The 17,631-nt window shown below is 38.5% G+C and overlaps 2 protein-coding genes across 2 annotated transcripts; one reads left to right on the top strand and one right to left on the bottom strand.

Annotated features, from left to right (window-relative positions):
- Nucleotides 1-1,689: 1,689 nt before the first annotated feature.
- rbmx2 (RNA binding motif protein X-linked 2) lies at nucleotides 1,690-8,626 on the bottom strand. The gene is made up of 6 exons (NM_001016941.2): nucleotides 8,618-8,626; nucleotides 6,481-6,596; nucleotides 6,269-6,320; nucleotides 4,710-4,839; nucleotides 3,920-4,094; nucleotides 1,690-3,541 (listed from the first exon to the last, which is right to left on the bottom strand). Exons 1-6 carry the CDS (start codon nucleotides 8,620-8,622, stop codon nucleotides 3,210-3,212), a joined length of 810 nt encoding a protein of 269 aa, NP_001016941.1. The 5' UTR covers nucleotides 8,623-8,626; the 3' UTR covers nucleotides 1,690-3,209.
- Nucleotides 8,627-8,746: 120 nt separating this feature from the next.
- On the top strand, nucleotides 8,747-16,245 carry brcc3 (BRCA1/BRCA2-containing complex subunit 3). The gene is given in 8 exon segments (NM_001016457.2): nucleotides 8,747-8,873; nucleotides 10,059-10,178; nucleotides 10,996-11,083; nucleotides 11,194-11,282; nucleotides 11,571-11,626; nucleotides 11,837-11,968; nucleotides 12,615-12,658; nucleotides 14,537-16,245. Coding segments are annotated over 8 exon segments (786 nt in total). The 5' UTR covers nucleotides 8,747-8,768; the 3' UTR covers nucleotides 14,689-16,245.
- The last annotated feature ends 1,386 nt before the right edge of the window (nucleotides 16,246-17,631 follow it).

Genomic DNA, 17,631 nt, shown 5'->3' on the forward strand with positions numbered 1-17,631 from the left:
ACTTATACCACAATAAATGGTAAACTGGCCCCTGGTTCGGCAATTCAGGCATCATTTGTAGTTTCCATGGTTTGGATATCAACATCTGAAGTAAATGTGGGAATCAGAGCCACCTCAACCTCACAATCATGGGCACTGGAGGAAACGCATTGACTAAATGAACATGAGTTTGTGGATTGAATGTCATGGAACAAAATCAAGGAAGCTGAGAATTGGGCGACATTGCCACCAGATCCATAGCTATTGATTTTCTGAAATATTTTGCAGTTTAAAGGCCCATACTCACATGTAACATCTGCCCACTCAAAGAATCTGCCGCATATTTCCCTGGGGTAAAAACAGCTGTTACTGACAAGATTTCTCTCTGCACAAAGAAGTAGCTTCCATGCTAACTTCATCAGGAAAGTTCTTTGTTTTATTCTGGTGCATATTCCACAAACTCCTCCCCTACTGAGCCCCTCATCCCCTCCTGCTGGCATCTGCAATCACATTTAAATAATGTGAATTGGTGAAAAAATAAATGGTGATAAATTTTGCTTCTCTGTTCACTACCGGAGGGAATAAAAATCCTCTCTGGAATATAGATGATTGGATGAACCGGGAGATAATCTTCTCCGAATCAGTGGGACAATGATTACCAGAACTGCTGGAGAGATGGCTTCTGTTTAGGCATTATAACTAGCAGTGTGTGAAGTGACAAATACTGCTTTCAACTAAAATTACATTTGACAACTTTAAAACCCACTAAAAAATTATTAAAGTGGAACTATCTGAAAATATAGTGTAAGCTTGACCTTATGGAAATAAGGAACTTTATAAATATAAGTTATCCTTCTGTATCATCCTTTTAGGCAAAGGGAGCCCACACCAATGCATTTGACCTCCTCCCCTCTCTGCTGAGATCTGAACTCTCCATGGAGAGATTTTGTTGCCAGCGATAGATCTCTGCTACCAGGGGCAACTAACTAATCTCTCCAAAGTGCCTTTCCACTGTATTTCCACTTGATGTATTTATTCTGCAAAATGCGCAGCAATACAGATTGGCAGTAAAAAGGTCTACGCATTGCTTCTGGTTTCAAAAGTCACTCTAAGTTGACTGCAGGAGGAAACTTTGGAAAACAGAAGCGATGTGTAGGCCTTTTTACTGCCAAATTGTATTGTTGCCAGTGGGAAGGCATTTTAGAGAGATTACTTGCCCCTTGTAGCAAAGATCTATTGTGGATAAATCTCTCAATGGGACATCAGTCTAAAATGGCAGCTTCTATTTTAAATAAACGGAGAGAGCTTCTATGACCGTTTACTCAGGTATGGCAAAGCATTTTGCAGAATAAATACAGCATTCTAGCTTGCACTATTGTGGTTAATCTATTGGCAATAAAATGCCAAACTGCCTTTTTATTATCATTTAAATAACAGACAAAGCATATGGGCTAAAGTTGTGGGCAACCACCCTACATACTTTATTTAAAGGCGAATGTACACAAGCTTTCAGGATGGGTTCTAATTTATGTCCAAACTGAACTGTATATAGTGTATGCTGCAATTGGACGAACAAAATTCTTCTCATCTTTTGCTTTGTGGTCTATTCCTTTCTATGAATACATAAAGAAAACTGGGCTATCATGGATGTGCAATTTTATTTTGATGGAATAATACAGCTAGTTAAATACATTCATGTAATAGCGGAAATGAATACACAAATCTTGCTTTATTTGTCAAAAAAAAAACAAAAACATTATGACCACCAAATAAATCTAATAAACATACATTTGACAAGAGAGTGGTGGGTTAGTGGCATCCAATAGCTTTTTATATTATCCAGTGGCCAGTAGCCTGGTGGTGGGCTTCCCCCTCAAAGGGGTGAAAAAAACTCAAAGTGATAAATCACCCCCTAGGAGTCTGTATTATAGGTACATATGAAGAGCTTAAAAACCTTCTATACAGAGGTTCCAAACCAACCCCACTAATACAAGAAGTAGTGTAGGTCTGGCATAATGCTCTGAATTTTTTCTGTTCCAGAACTCCATCTGTGGACCAAATAATATTAAATGCATTAAGTTTAGGTTGCCCTGATATTGTAGACTCCCAATATTAATATCTGGTCAGAGCTAAAGACAAATAAGAATGTAAATGTCTACAAAGAATGTATCTCTGGTAAATGCCCTAAAATGTCATTTGGTCCTGTCACAGGATACAAAGGTTCGGAAGTTTGATAATACCAGTTAGATGGTCATAAATAATGTGCTGATACAGCCAGATCCACTAGCCCCTACCAGGAGCCGTGAGAAAACTAGTAGCAATACTCATCATTGTAATACACTGAAAAGCAGAAAGCCCATTGGAAAAAAGCACATCAATATGGTGTTTGCGCTGCACAAAGTTATTTATGCTGGGATGCCCGACAAATTTGGAATACTGTACGACCCCTTAGGTGTACACTGAAATTAACATGATTTAAGTTAATGCTTCTGCAGGGCACTGCTTTACACTGATGCCAATAACTTGTCATTCCAGTGCTGATTCACTTCTAAAGGCTACAATAGTGATCACCCCCTCTGGCAGCATGGGTGCATATAATGTAACCCTTATTATACTGTTTTTTCTTTCCTCTTCATATACAATGACTGTATGTAATGCCCTAAATGATACACACTGCTATTTGTGCAGTCACAACAGGCCATTGCTCCAGTTTTGTAAAATGTGTGTACTATTTGCATATGCCTTGATGTACCAGCTATACTATATTTTAATTCTGCTTGTGAACTAAATCTATTATAATCTGTTCAATAAAACTTGTATTGTTAAAAAGTAAAAAAAATACATTTGATCTTGGTGATTTTAAAGATGGAAAATCTCATTCTGCAGGTAAAGCTCTACTATATTACGCCAGATTACTCTATTTTAATACCTCATGAACTGATGTCACTTTACTTTGTCTACCAGTTTTTCAAATATTTTTTATCACTGCTCAGCAGTTGTATTTCTAATTTAGTTTTTTGACAGACAAACAATTATAGCAAGGTTCAGCTCCTGCCATTTCAAAGTGGCCAGTACATCACAATTGCCTTTTACTTCTTAAAATCCTTCTCCCATGCATCATTCCATACACTGTACACCAAGGGTCCTTAGTATGTATTTAATAACAACTTGGGCTTAAACACTGCACAGACGTTCCACCTCTTATTGTCCCCATAAAGCATACTCTTCTGCTACCTTCTGCCTCTTTCTGTCTTGTCTTTTGATCTTTGCTCTTGCTGCTCTCTGTACTTATCTCTTGGCATTTGTTGTTCTCGCTCTTTGCGTTCCTCTTTTTCCTTGTGCTGTTCTTTGTACTTATCATGGGAATCACCTTTGCTGTTACTCTTTTTGTGAGAGCCACGGTTTTCTTCCATGGCCCTTGAGCTCTCACTTCCCACCCTGGAAAACTTCTCAATTGTCCTGGATCTGTCATAAGGGGAATCCAAACGTTCTTGTTTGTTATGCCTGCTGTTGCCACCCTCTTCCTCTTTCCTCCTGCTTTTGTCTTTTTTTTTCTTCTTATCTAACATGAAAAAACAAAAAACTATCAATTTAGTTTAGCAGAAGAATTAAATACACAGATCAGCTGTAAACAACCAGCAGGACTATAATAATAATGGCAAATGTAAAATTGGAAATTGTAATAAAATATGATAATTTTTCCTGCTACCATCACTAGTTAATGCTGTGAATAAGGCAACAGCATGATAGGTAAAAAAAAGGCCCCAATTTGAAAGGTTAAATGTGCTTAGGTAAATTAAAATATTGTATTCTAGGATACTTCTCCTGTTTAATGAAAACATAACAGTGATTGTATTTTTTTTTGGGGGGGGGGTATAAGCAATCCATCCCTTGCTACTTGTAACGAGTTCACACTATTAGAAAACTACTGATAAAACACCTTTCTTTTTCCTTGGTGGCTCTTCGTCTTCGTCCTGTGAGGATGACACTGGGGATGGCGTTCGTGCCCCACATCCCTTTTCTCTAAGAGATTGTGTAATTTCATCAATGTCTTCTGCATCCTTGGGAGGACGATAATTGGCAACATGATCTACACGGATTGTGCGCCCCTTTACCTGAATAAACAGAATGGTATTCCCAAAGTAAGAATAACTAAAATCCACTTTTCTGGTAACAGGCAAAAAAATGTTTAGGACAAAAACACTGTTGAATAAGTGGCATGGTTGGGGAGTGGTAATATAAGGTTATCAGGTCTTCTTTGCAGGGTTTTTCTCAAATTGTAGCCAAAATCATTAAAATACAGGTAGTGAAATGTCAGGATGCTGGGAAACGGCAGCAGACCTTGAAGCTGTCCCTGTATTTTATATAAAACAATCTTTATGGGGGGGGGAAGTACCATAGGCACAGGTTACCCCAAAGAACCTGGACCACAGAAGCAAAAGCATAAGCAAGAGATGGACAATACAGAAAAAAACATGGAATAAACAATAATAGGAAGAACTCTTTCTAGTGAGCCTATTGAATGATCTTTAGGTGGCTGCTAAAAGCGAAGAAAATATTGTAAACACGAATGGAATCCCTTACATCTATGTGTATCTCTGAGTCCTCAATGATATTGTATTCTAATAAACAATAAAGAGGGACCTCACATGCATAAAAATACATAATGGGTTATGCAGTCATCTGGATAAACTTTAGCCCTATGAGTATTGTAACATGTTATTTGTTACCTTGATGCCATTAAGATTATCCACGGCCAGTACAGTGCTTCTCTGATCCTCAAAACACAAGAAGCAAAAGCCACGGGAACGGCCTGAAGATTTATCACGGACCAGATTAATATTTACCACCTCACCATACCTGAAGAATATTCAACAATTAGGACACAGCCATTGGTAAATTTAAACAAAATGTAGGAAAAACTTTTAAAATATCATAACAAATTATTTTCTCTTCTCTTAAATTTGGGAGGATAGGCACCATGCCTGCAGATGGAAAAAAAAGACACTAAAAAGTAGCTACTACTCCGCTTCCTCTAGGCTTTATCCCCAGCATGCTACCCTCAGATCTTCAGTTTCCTGGACTGAACAAGGGGAGACCCTACACAGAGTCAAATGTTTTACCTCTACCCAAAATAAAACCCAACAACAACAGTAAAACCTAAAATAGAGAACATGCCTAAAAGTATAGGCAACTAACACTGAACAAGAAACCAGAGGAATGGCCTGTTTCCCAAAACCTGATTCGTTTTAGGAAGTGACCAAATCCTATAACTTTACAAAGCATACAGTCAAATCTCAAGTCTGTAGTCAAAAAAAATCCAAATCCTGAAAGTCATGATGTTTTTTTTTTGTTCACAAATGGTGATCTTTTACAAATTTGTATATGCATATTATGATACAGTATGGTATTTGGTTTGTTGTTCTGTTGAGCCTTTTGTAAAGGATTTTGCATTTATGGATTTGATGCATCACTACTAAAATGAAACTAAGGATCTGAGGAAAGAGAGGAGACAGAGCCTAGAGCAGAAAAAGGAGTCACTTTTAATGCTTTCAGGATCTTTATCATCCCATGGTGCCTGTGACTCCAATCTAGAGAACAGAAAAGTGAACTTCTTACCATTCACGATGTCAATGCAAACATCTAGGTTTAGATGAGCCACTGCTCAAAGCAGAACAAACAGTGAAACTCTTCAGGCTCCAATCTTGGGAGACAGAGTCTGAAATCCCCCTACAATTCAGTTTGTTGATTGTCCTGTCTCAAGAAGGTGGGGCAGAGGGTGTGCCCCTGTACTTTATCATGTTATACTAGTTTGTTTAGTTCTTGTTGATTCAACAAGACATTAAATGGGCTTTCCCTAGTGCCTGGTCTAGTGCTAGTGCCTCTCTTTATATATGGCTCATACCCTATACTTACTAAACTGCAGCAAGGCCACACAAGATGAAAGCTTCTCCCAGTCAGTACCTGCTCCTCTTTAGAGCTCTGGATGTTAGCTGCACCTCTTTAATTCTTCTGACCCCCTCTATAGACTGTAAAGGAGGATCACGGGATCCCTTTCCAAACACTCTGCCTGTCAGACTACCTATGGTACTCATCTAAACCCAGACTTCTAGAACCTACTGCAGGAAATACTGCCTGCAAGGACACAACAAATAGAAATTTACTAAGACTAAAATTAAGCAATAGCATACATCAGATATATAAATGAGAACCTGCTTACATTTTATATCTCCACTAATACATTTTGAAAACACATACCATTGTCTAGAACACGAAAAAGAAAACTTACTGTGAGAACACACATATAATGTCTCCTTCTGATAACTCATAGGGAAGACCTCCTATGGGAGGAAGAAATAGAAACAAAATTCAAAAGAAATCCACAAAAGCTTAGCTCCTAGTGTACTGTACATTATATGTACACAAATATACTAAGATATAAGATAAACTAATAAGTATGTTGTCGTTTTTTTTGCCATTTTGGAAAAAACAAAAATTTACCTATAAATAACCATGCACTGTCTTTGTAGTCTTGGTGCCAGGATACAGAATCTTTGACACCCAAACTTGCTTCACGGGCATTTAGCTCATTAATCAGCTTCACCTTAGTTAAAGGACTGCAAAAGGAGAATGGGGTTACATTCACAAATATACAATAATTACACAACATTGTAAACATACGTACTTGTACTACACAGAAAATCATATGTACTCTCAAGGAACAAGCAGCAATCTCAATGCCCCAGCTGCCTAACTATGAAGTGTTACAGAATATTCTGGAAATGTTGGGGAGTTCTTATATCCATTATGATTTTACCTAGGAGTTATAACTTATCTGGGGTTACACTGGTGATTATACATAACTCGGTAAAGCCACAGCTATCAATAGGATGCTGGCTAGACTTACCTTTTCTACATACAAAAGTTTAGTTTTGGGTATATAAATTCCAAGGGATTTGATGCCCTAACAGAAATTAAGACTTTAAGAAGATAACGGTACAGGTATGGGACCTGTTATCGAGAATTCTTGGGACCTGGGTTTTTTCGGATAAGGGATCTTTCCGTTATATGGATCTCCATACCTTAAAGGAGAAGGAAAGGCAAAGTCACTTAGGGGTGCCAAAATGTTAGGCACCCCCGAGTGACTTCAATCGCCTACCTTTTACCCCGGGCTGGTGCCCCTGTTAGGAGAAAACAGCACCAGCCCGGGGTAGCTGCAGCGCTTACTCGTTCCTGTCTCGCTGTGCACGCATGTGCAGTAGAGTGAAAAGCTGAACTTTAACAGAGAAGTCGGCGTTTCACTCTACTGCGCATGCGCCTGTCGTTAGTCCTTCCAAAAGCGAAGGCGGAAGCGCTACGTCCAGGTACCACGGGCTGGTGCTATTTTCTCCTAACAGGGGCACCAGCCCGGGGTACAAGGTAGGCGATTTAAGTCACTTGGGGGTGCCTAACATTTTGTCACCCCCAAGTGACTTTGCCTTTCCTTCTCCTTTAAGTCTGCTAAACATTATTTCAATATTAAATAAACCCAATAGGATTGTTCTGCATCCAATAAGGATTAATTATATCTTAGTTGGGATCAAGTACAAGGTACTGTTTTATTATTACAGAGAAAAGGGAATCATTTAACCATTAAATAAACCCAATAGGGCTGTTCTGCCCCCAATAAGGGGTAATTATATCTTAGTTGGGATCAAGTACAGGTACTGTTTTATTATTACAGAGAAAAAGGAAATCATTTTCAAAAATTAGAATTATTTGCTTATAATGGAGTCTGTGGGAGATGGCCTTTCCGTAATTCGGAACTTTCTGGATAATGAGTTTCCGGATAACAGATCCCAAATCTGTGTGTATATAATAATATATTGTGTGCACGTGTAATGCCAAATCCCATTTTCATACAGGACTATATATATATCCTGTATGAAAATGGGATTTGGCATTACACGTGCACACAATATATTATTTCTTCATACTGTTCTAAGGGGAACAATTTGGCAGTTCCCACCCATATCTATACATGTATGCAGAGAATGTATGTTTTCTGCACACAATAATTTATACCCTTGTGGTATATTGCCTAAACAAAGAACACTTTCAGCAGCTTTTTTCAATATTTATAAGTAAAAAAAATATATATTTTCAAGTAACAGCATTGTGAAAATTAATTTAAAAAAGTATACAAACAAAAGACAAAGAAGTCATTTTCTGTGCAGAGATTAAATAAAACAAATTCCTCACAGAGTAAGGGGAACAGATGACAAGCACAACCCCTTACATACAGGAATACTGGCTAAATACAAAATTCTTCAACAAAGATTTGTATGAAAACAGCACCAGATAGAACCCTCACATACATAGTCACATTTGACTGAAATATTACACATTTGGAATTCCACCAAAGGTCTTAGGGTGTTTCTGGATACCCCTAACGTTATCACTTACAAAAACAGCCACAGAAAATATCATTGACACCCCTACAGCAACCTTGCAGGAAAAATTAGTTATTAGACATTGTGTCAGGATTTCAAAACCATCACCCTAATATTCAGAACTACATTTAATGATGCTTATCGTTACAATCAGTATGAATGCTACTATTAATAGGCCCATAAGAAACCACTTATAGTTAACTCACTTCATTGCGTTCACTCGAGTTACTGCCAGGAAGTGACGCACAACAACTTCCGCTCCTTTCCGTTTTCTCATTCGGCAGCCTCAGGGAACTGCGCGTGATTACGTCATTACGCACAGAGGGGAAGTCGCGCAGGAATTGACGCCGTGCAGAGATGGCAGTACAAGCAGTTCATATTCAGGGGGATGCCTTTTTGGTCTGTGTCACCCATTCGCTGAGTACGGAAAGAGAAGAGGTTATGGGGTTGTGCATAGGAGAGGTAAATGTTAATAAAGCTATTATTCACCAGTGGGTGTTATGTATTGTTCGTCTCAGTTGTACGCAGAATCATTGTATACAGAAAGGGAGAAATCCTCTTGTAAGGAAGGTCTTCTCACTCAGAATGCTTTACATGTGGACCTACTTCGTGGCACTACCAGTACCACTACCAGTACCACTACCAGTACCACTACCAGTACCACTACCAGTACCACTACCAGTACCACTACCAGTAAAACTCGGCCTTACACTGATAAGCCTCAGTGATAATGGCCTGAGTTTGTGATCTTGTCAGTAACTGCGCTGGCTGTGTTTAAAACCCAGGAAGTGAGCTTTAGCCTATAGTTTATTGCAAGAAGATGGTGATTTTTTTTTTTTTTTGCAGATAAACAAATTTGTACATTTCTAAAGAGTTTCCTGCTTTAAAGGAGAAGGAAAGGCTAGTAAAGAGTTAATCCCAAGCTGCAGGCATACCTTCAGTTGTCTCAATAGTGCCCTTAAGTCTCCCCATATTTCACCTGTTCAGATGATCAGAAGCCAAACAGGAAAAAAAAACACTGAGCTGTGAAAAGAAAGTTCCCATAATGCCTCACTCCTGCACAGACACCGAGACCAAGTGAACATGCTCAGTTAGTAAGACTATGAGTCAGCTTCCTGCTGATTGGCTCAGATCCGCATTCCTAAGGGGGGGAGTGAGTTCTTAGCATTCTTGAGGGAAGGGGGAGCAGGAAAGAGCAGAAAACAGAAAGCTGTGTGTCTCTGGCACAGGAATTACAGACACAACTAATCTTTTTTTCAGAGAAGTCAGTGCAGCGTTTCTGTGAGTGCTTATGGCTGTATTTTCATAGACCTTTCTGATAAAGGCTTACTTAGTTTTTGCCTTTCTTTCTCCTTTAAAGGACAAGGAAAGGGTTACTCGTCTCTGCAATCCTTTTTCCCGAAAAGAAGTGCCAGCCTCGGTACTAGTGTCGCACTGCCATCTTGTTTCTCTTCCTAGGAAACCCTTGAGACTATCCTGGCTAGTACTTAGAGTTAAAAGTTTAGATTTTCCTCCTATTTCAGCGACATGCTATATTTGCAATGCTTAGTTAAAAAAATATAAGTCATTAATTGACTGCTTAATCTTTTATTCAGTGATGCTACAAAAATACTTTGTTACTCCTAACTGTAAATGTCACATTGATAGGTGGACACTCAGAAAGTTGTGCACATTCACTCAGTTATTATCCTGCGGCGTTCTGATAAAAGGAAGGATCGAGTAGAGATTTCACCTGAGCAACTTTCTGCAGCAACTACAGAGGCTGATATATCCTTTTGCTAATAAGTATGTGCTATTGTCTTTATTTAGACTAACAAGCTTTCTTTGTTTGATTCACCAAAACTGCTTATAAACATCAGCAACATGTATGTAAGAGAGGCCCAACATGAAGGCCAGTTAGGTGAAATTTAAGGGTGATTGTTTATTTACTGTCTGGGGTATGCGGAAAACGATAGGATTATCATGATCATAGTTTTGTTATTTGTGTTTGCATATTCCGTGTCTGTGTGTGTATATATATATATATATACACGTTTTTTTTGTTCATTTTATAGAATGTTGCTAATATGTTGATGATAGGTTGTTCTTTCATCCAGTCATATTAAAGTGATTTATTGAAGATGCCCTATATTATCTAGCTAGCTATATTATCTATCATTCACTTTTTCTAGTCGTTAAAAAGCAAATTCTGGCAACTTCAAGCTATCCAAAGAGGATTACTTGGGGCTACAGCTTTAAACGGATGACATTAATCCAGCAGTTTTGGCAGAGCTGATTAAAATTGATGTTCCAGTGAAGTCTCTTCACTGTTCCACACTACTGTCTTGTTAACTTGAAATTAAGTGGAAGCTAAAGACTTAGGGCAACTAGCTTGTTTAACCTTTCTTGATTTTGCATTTTAACTTATAACCATGCTATTGTTTTTCTTCTCTGTATGCCCCATTTTTAAATATTTGGTAAGATTTGTATTCTGGTGAAGGGTTCAAAGCTGAGCCTATACTGTATATGGTAATGGAATAATTACGGTCTTGCAAACAGGTATAAAAGTTAAGCCACCCAACTATAACCTTAACAGAATACACACAGACTGGCTGAGATCACTGGACGTCCTATGAGAGTGGTTGGGTGGTATCACTCCCACCCTCACATCACTGTATGGCCCTCCCATGTGGGTAAGTCAGCTGGAAAATATTTCAGGGGGGAGAGTAAATCTGACAGAGACACAAAAAGATGAGTGGGTAGGAAGTGGCAGGGACAATGTTATATGTTTATCTTCTTACAGATGTGCGCACTCAGGCTATGTATCAAATGATGGATGTTGGATTTGTTGGTCTAATTTTCTCATGCTTCATTGAGGACAAGAACACCAAGGTAAGTAAGAGGGAACAGTAAACTGTTACTCAAGCTTGTCACACTAAGAGCTTTGTCAGTGTTCTGATGCACATTTTCCTGTGCATTTCTGGTATTTTACTTTAGATAAGTAGCACGTAAAAGAAAGTCCATAGAATAGTGCATCCATAGAATAGTGCAATTTTGCAGCACCTAATGATGATTTAAGATTAAAAATCATCCATGATACTTGGTGTTCTTTTCTTAAGTTGTTTAAAAACAATTCTGGTTTTCTTGCCATGTGTCACCTTATAAAATGCTTCCTTGCAGACTGGCCGTATCCTGTACACCTGTTTCCAGTCAGTTCAAGCACAGAAGAGTTCAGAGTAAGTATTTGAAAGCATAGGAGGTAGCAAGTTCTACTGTTTCTAAATGTGATTCACTTTATCGAAAACATTCTTTTTTAACTTCTCCATATTTTTTCTGCACTTTAATTTTATTTATTCTTATTTATATGAGGGCCAGCTCTGTTGTGCTCTCACTTTTATTAGTGTAAATTTTTTTGATATTTTATACCTCTTTCTGATTTATTCTAGATATGAACGGATTGAGGTGCCTTTACATGTGGTCCCACACAATACAATTAGGAAAGTTTGCCTTGAGTCAGCTGTGGAACTCCCTAGAATCCTTTGTCAGGAGGAGCAAGATGCCTATCGCAGGATACATAGGTAAAGAGAATGCTGGTAAAGATGAATATTACAAAATTAATGTCATAGAGGGCACTTTACAATAGTTATACCAAATGAAAGTGTGCAGAGGCAAAACAATGTTTCAGTTACTGCTTTGGCCAAGTCTTAAATGGAACCATACCAGTAAATATAATTTTAAGCCTTGCACTACCAGTATAAAAAGAATATTTTCTTCATCAGAGATGCAGGCTAACAGAACATACACTCATTATGCACATGCATGTGCCCCTACATGAGCTTGCTTCTGCAGCAGAAGACCCAGTACAGGCTGAGGGGCTTTTCTGCAAAATAGACTATTGTTTCCTGCTTCTGGAGTGCAGCCTCTGTTAGCCCACACCCCCAGTGGATAAAAAAAAAAGTTATCTCATAACATCTGAAGCAGAAACAACTGAGCACAATGGTGCCCTTATTTATAAGGCTTAGGCTAGCCTACAGAACTCAAACATGACTTTGGTAACTAGCGAGTTTTAAAATGTATTTATTTAAAAAAAAAAAAAGTTGAAAAGTGTTTATATATATATATATATATATATATAAAATGCTTAGAAAAAGAAAATATAAGGGGTGAACCAAAAATTGTAAATTAATTGTAACTTTCTTATAAACCTTTTATCTTCCCCTCTAGTCTTGGTCACTTGGATTCTATCACGAAGATTCACAATGGCTCTGGTGAGTAATACTATAGAGTACAAGTGTGATTGACCTATATCTATAGAGTAAAATAGTAATCACCTGAAAGAATGCGTACTGGTGTTTGTCAGCGGCAGTAATGAGGGGCTTCTACATAACATTAATGTATGGATAGTGTATAAATATAACAGTGAGGGGTGGAGTCAAGATGGCAGCCTGAGGAGGCACACCTATGCAGCTATCCTGCAGGTAATCCTGTGCAGTAGACCACACTACAAGCATCATCGTCGCCTCAAAACGTCTCTACATGATGGGCAAGCACGGGGCCAAGGTGTACGCTGCAAAACTGGACAAATATCTTTCCCAGTCGAGCCTAGCGTGGACAGAGACTGGGCCACCCCTGCCTCACTGCCAGTGCAGGGAGAGGCACTACCTGAGCCTTAAACAAAGAGCTCCTCCAAGCAATTACCGGCTTTCATGCCAGCATGACGTCCCAGGTAGACACCATAAAAAGTGATATAACCAGCTTCCACCAGGACATCCACAATTTGCTGGACAGGATGACGAAGGTCGAACACCGCGTGTCTAGCCTGGAAGAAATGGCAAAGCAACTCTCTGACTTCACTGTGAAAGTTAATGATCTTGAAAACCGGCTTCACCAGGACAATCTCCAGCTGTTTGGGCTCCCTGAGTGTGTAGAGTAGAACAATCCAGAATGCTATGCGGAAGGTTGCAGCAAATATTCGGCACTGACACCTTCTCTACTTTGTTAGTCATAGAAAAAGCGGTTAAGCTTAAAAGTGGTTCACCTTTAAGTTAATTTTCAGTATGTTATAGAATTACCTATTCAAAGCAACTTTTCAATTGGTCTTCATTATTTATTTCTTTGTCTATTTGCCTCTTTTTTTCTAACTCTTTGCATCTTTCAAATGCTGCCAAAAAACTATTGCTCTGTGAGGCTACAGTTTTATTATTATTGTTACTTTGCTATTACTTTACTATGTTTTTCTATTCAGGTCCTCTCCTATTTATTTACCATCCTCTCATTCAAACTGCTGCCTGGTCACTAAGGTAATTTGGACCCTAGCAACCAGACAGCTGCTGAAACTCCAAACTGCAGAGCTGCTGAACAAAAAGTGAATTAATTAAAAAACTACAAATAATAAAAAATAAAGACCAATTGCAAATTATCTCTCTACATCATACTAAACATTAACATTAACGTTTTAAACTCTGTTGTTTTACGTGCCATTATCCATCTGTACTATCACTGTCATTTTATCCCCCCTTCCCTGATTTCCAAGTTAAATACTTAAAATAAATAAATATAACAGTGGCACAATCCGGTTGCCATAAGTACGGATGCACCAAATCCAGCATTTGGTTCAGGATTCAGCCAAGATTCATCCTTTTTTAGGATTCGGCCAAATCCACATGCCTGGCCCAACCGAACCCAAATCCTTAAAATCACGTTTGTTTGTCACATAAGCATGGAAGTTAAAAAATTGTTTTCTTTAACCCTTCTGTGCTGTACAGCATTAAATACATGATACATTCCATTTAAGACTGCCATAAATGGCATGGCTGCCCTTCCATTGTTTTCCAACATTTCAGCACGTATTGTTCACCATAATAAAATGCAGGGCTGTGCTTGGCTATGCCATGGACAAATAGCAAGATGACTGCCAAAGTAAACAGAAAAAGTTATACTTGCATAGCAACCCTAACTGCAGTGGTATAGATCAACTTAAGAAGAACACAACTGTAAAGGTTGGCCTTATTTATTCTGGGCTTTAGTTTTCCTTTCAGCGTAATCTTCAGTGCATCTCCTTATATTATATTGTTCTATGTGCACAAAGTAAAAGTAGCATCTACATGTGTAACGGACATTTTTTTTCTTCCTCTGTGGTTTTGCAGTTTTCACCAAGAACCTATGTGGGCAGATGTCGGCAATTAGTGGACCACTGCTCCAGTGGCTGGAGGACCGTCTAGAACAGAACCAACAGCGGGCTCAGGAGCTGCAGAGTGAGAAGGAGCAGCTTCTGCAGGAGCTGAAGGCTCTTGGCTGAGTTCACAAAGACTGTATAATGGGGCACAGGCATATGCATTAAAGAGAGAAGATCATGGAGGGTGTCCTGCTCTCGTTTTGTTTTTTGATAGTTTATTGTGGACTATTTCCTCCAACTGTAACTCCAGTGAGGATCCTTTCTGTGATTTAACATGAGAACAATGGCCTTGTCCAAACTGCTATGTGAGCTTTACACTGAATGCATCCAAATACTTCAGCTAATATTGATAATACCACCTCTCCTCAGTTTTCCCAGGAATGGTTTGTTTCTGTTGCCTACAGATAGAATTTGAAACTGCACATAAACAATGCTGGAAATTATATAAATTATTTTATTTCCCACTGCTTTAGTTAGCAATAATTAAAAGGTATAGCACTCCTTTTCTAAAAATATAAAACCTAAAGTACAATAGTACTGAAGAAAATCCAGGCTGACCGTTGTATTTATTATATATTTCATATAAGTAGCATGAATTTTTGCAAGTACTCGTGTATATATACAATACATTTGTAAAATTGTTTGATAGGTTGAGTGGATTAGTACTTCTAAATAAATAGCATTTAAGGATTTCCCAGCACTAAAATACATCCATGAGGAATATATATCACGTTGCGAAAGAAAGTAGTTCTGATGTTAAGTTGGCCATCACTTAAAGGTCTGCTCATTTGGGAAAGTTGCCAAACATATGCCAAGCATATCTTTCCCCGATATGCCCTTCTTGAAGTGGACAATGTCGGGATAAGGGCCAAACAATTAAATCACAGCAATGGTAAGTGCAGGCCATGGGGTCAATTAGCTGATGCTGTCCTTGCCCCAATGTTTAAACCTGACCAATCAATATCTGATTTTATTGTCTGTGTATGGCCACCTTTAGGTTAGTATTAACAATTACCTAATTTTTGCCTACTAGGGAACACCACTGGTCCTTAGGAGATTTCCTGCCAAGGTTTTACAAAGAGAAAACTTCTGTAATGCCTGATAGCTACGTTTAAAAAAACGGGTATGGGCAGAGATATCACTGATAAATCTACTTTCATCTACTTCTTGCACACCTGGTTCTGTATGCAGAGTAAACCACAGGGACTTAAAGCAGCAATCTCTATGTCTCCTTATCATTAAGCGAGAATGCACATTTTTTCCTATTATAGTTTTAATTCAATCAATAGTGCTTGTTCTGAACATACTGTTTTTTCATTACAAAATATCTGTTTTTCATAAATAAAACAATAGGCAAAAAGCGATGTTCAGTACAAGCACCATTAATTGAATTTATGTTGAACAACGGGGTATTCTGTCCCTTTAAGAGCTATTTGTTATCAAGGGCCACATGAATGCTTTCTGTTTTAAGAAAGCTTTTACTGTACAGTTGTATGAGAAATAGTTTTATTCAAGTGCCGTAAAGTACTTTTGATGAATGGGAAATTACTTTAGGGCTCTTCCAAAACTTTTATGAAACTTAAATAGCTTTTAAATGTCTTTTGTTACATAGGGCTGCTATATCTATCAAGTTGTACAGCATCTCTTTACTCTAAAATAAATTCCTTAAGCTACTTTTGATCTGTGAATTTGTTACTTTTTATTTGTATCCTCATTTTTACACGTTCATTCTTTTATAATATTTCAGCACTTTGATCCCTTCAACTGTATATGTTACAACTGTTGTTAATGAAGCTAAGGTTTTTGCTCCCTTGTCTCCCAAAACCAAGAGTGACATACCATGGCTGTGTGGGTGATCTGTGAAACCTCTGATTCATTAAAGGATTTGTTACTAATAAGTTAACTTTTTGTATAATGTAGAGATTAATATTCTGAGATAATCAACAGCTGTCTGGTTGCTAGGGTCCAAATTACCTTAGCAACCAGGCAGTGGTTTGAATGAGAGACTGATCTAGAAATAAAAGAGGACCTAAGTAGAAAAATAAGTTATAAAAAGTAACAATAACAATTAAATTGTAGAATCATAGAGCAATAGGTTTTTTGCCTACTGGGATCAGTGACGCTCATTTGAAAGCTGAAGAGAAAAAGGCGAAATAAATTTTAAAAAAACTATAAATCATGAAGACCAATTTGAAAAGTTGCTTAGAATCTGCCATTCTACAACCTACAAAAAGTTAACTTAAAGATAACCTTACTTTCACAAAGTTTTATCGAACAGGAACAGTAGGGCACAGCCAGAGCCACTAGGTGGCGGGACTGATCTTCAATTTCTATGATTACCTTACCACAACAGTACCAATAAGATCTCCAGAGGATGCTCTTAGCAGTACAGGCTGCTCTTTCAGGCCTTCCCCATCGTGGGACAATTGCCAATTCCAAGGTCCTATGTCGCTTCTTTTCAACATACCCTGACTACTTTCATAATTGAAGGAGCAATTAATATGTGACCGTCAACATTCACCACTCGCCCTGCCACTTCCTCCACTTCCCTGTCTGCCACACAGTAGTAAGCCCGCCTCCCTAAACATGCCCCTCCTCCTCTGCGCTGCCTAATTCTACCCATTGGCGCTTACCCCAAATCCCGCCAACCATTCCGCCAATCACCATTCTTCCTACCTGTTGCTACCATTTGAGCGGGAGAATCCATCAACTTGCGGCCGCCATAGCTTGCTGCCGCCACTACGCATTTGCTCTCTGCCTGAAAAAAAAAAGCTTCGTCTCCAGGGAGATAAAATTCTAGTGCTCTTCACTTTCTCTTACTGATAGTCAGCACTTCCTAGTAAGGTATGGCTCGTACGTCTTGCGTATTGGAAATAAAATGTATGGAATACATTGATCCACATGCTACCGCATTGAGAAAACTGACTCTGAGGGGCTATTGGCATCTCATCAGCGAAAGTACAGGTATGGGACCCGTTATCCAGAATGCTCGGGACCTGGGGTATTCCGGATAAGGGGTCTTTTCGTAATTCGGATCTCCTACCTTAAGTCTACTAAAAAAATGAC

This window comes from Xenopus tropicalis, chromosome 8 (assembly GCF_000004195.4).
Source record: "Xenopus tropicalis strain Nigerian chromosome 8, UCB_Xtro_10.0, whole genome shotgun sequence".
Taxonomy (NCBI): Eukaryota; Metazoa; Chordata; class Amphibia; order Anura; family Pipidae; genus Xenopus; species Xenopus tropicalis.

Bases quoted from the DNA above. Each gene is read 5' to 3' on its own strand.
- rbmx2 (NM_001016941.2), bottom strand. The intron at 4,095-4,709 runs GTAACAAATAAC...CTGTTTATTCAG, and splicing joins ATAATCTTAATGGCATCAAG to GTAAAGGGGCGCACAATCCG. The intron at 3,542-3,919 runs GTGTTTTATCAG...TTTTCATGTTAG, and splicing joins GCCACCAAGGAAAAAGAAAG to ATAAGAAGAAAAAAAAAGAC.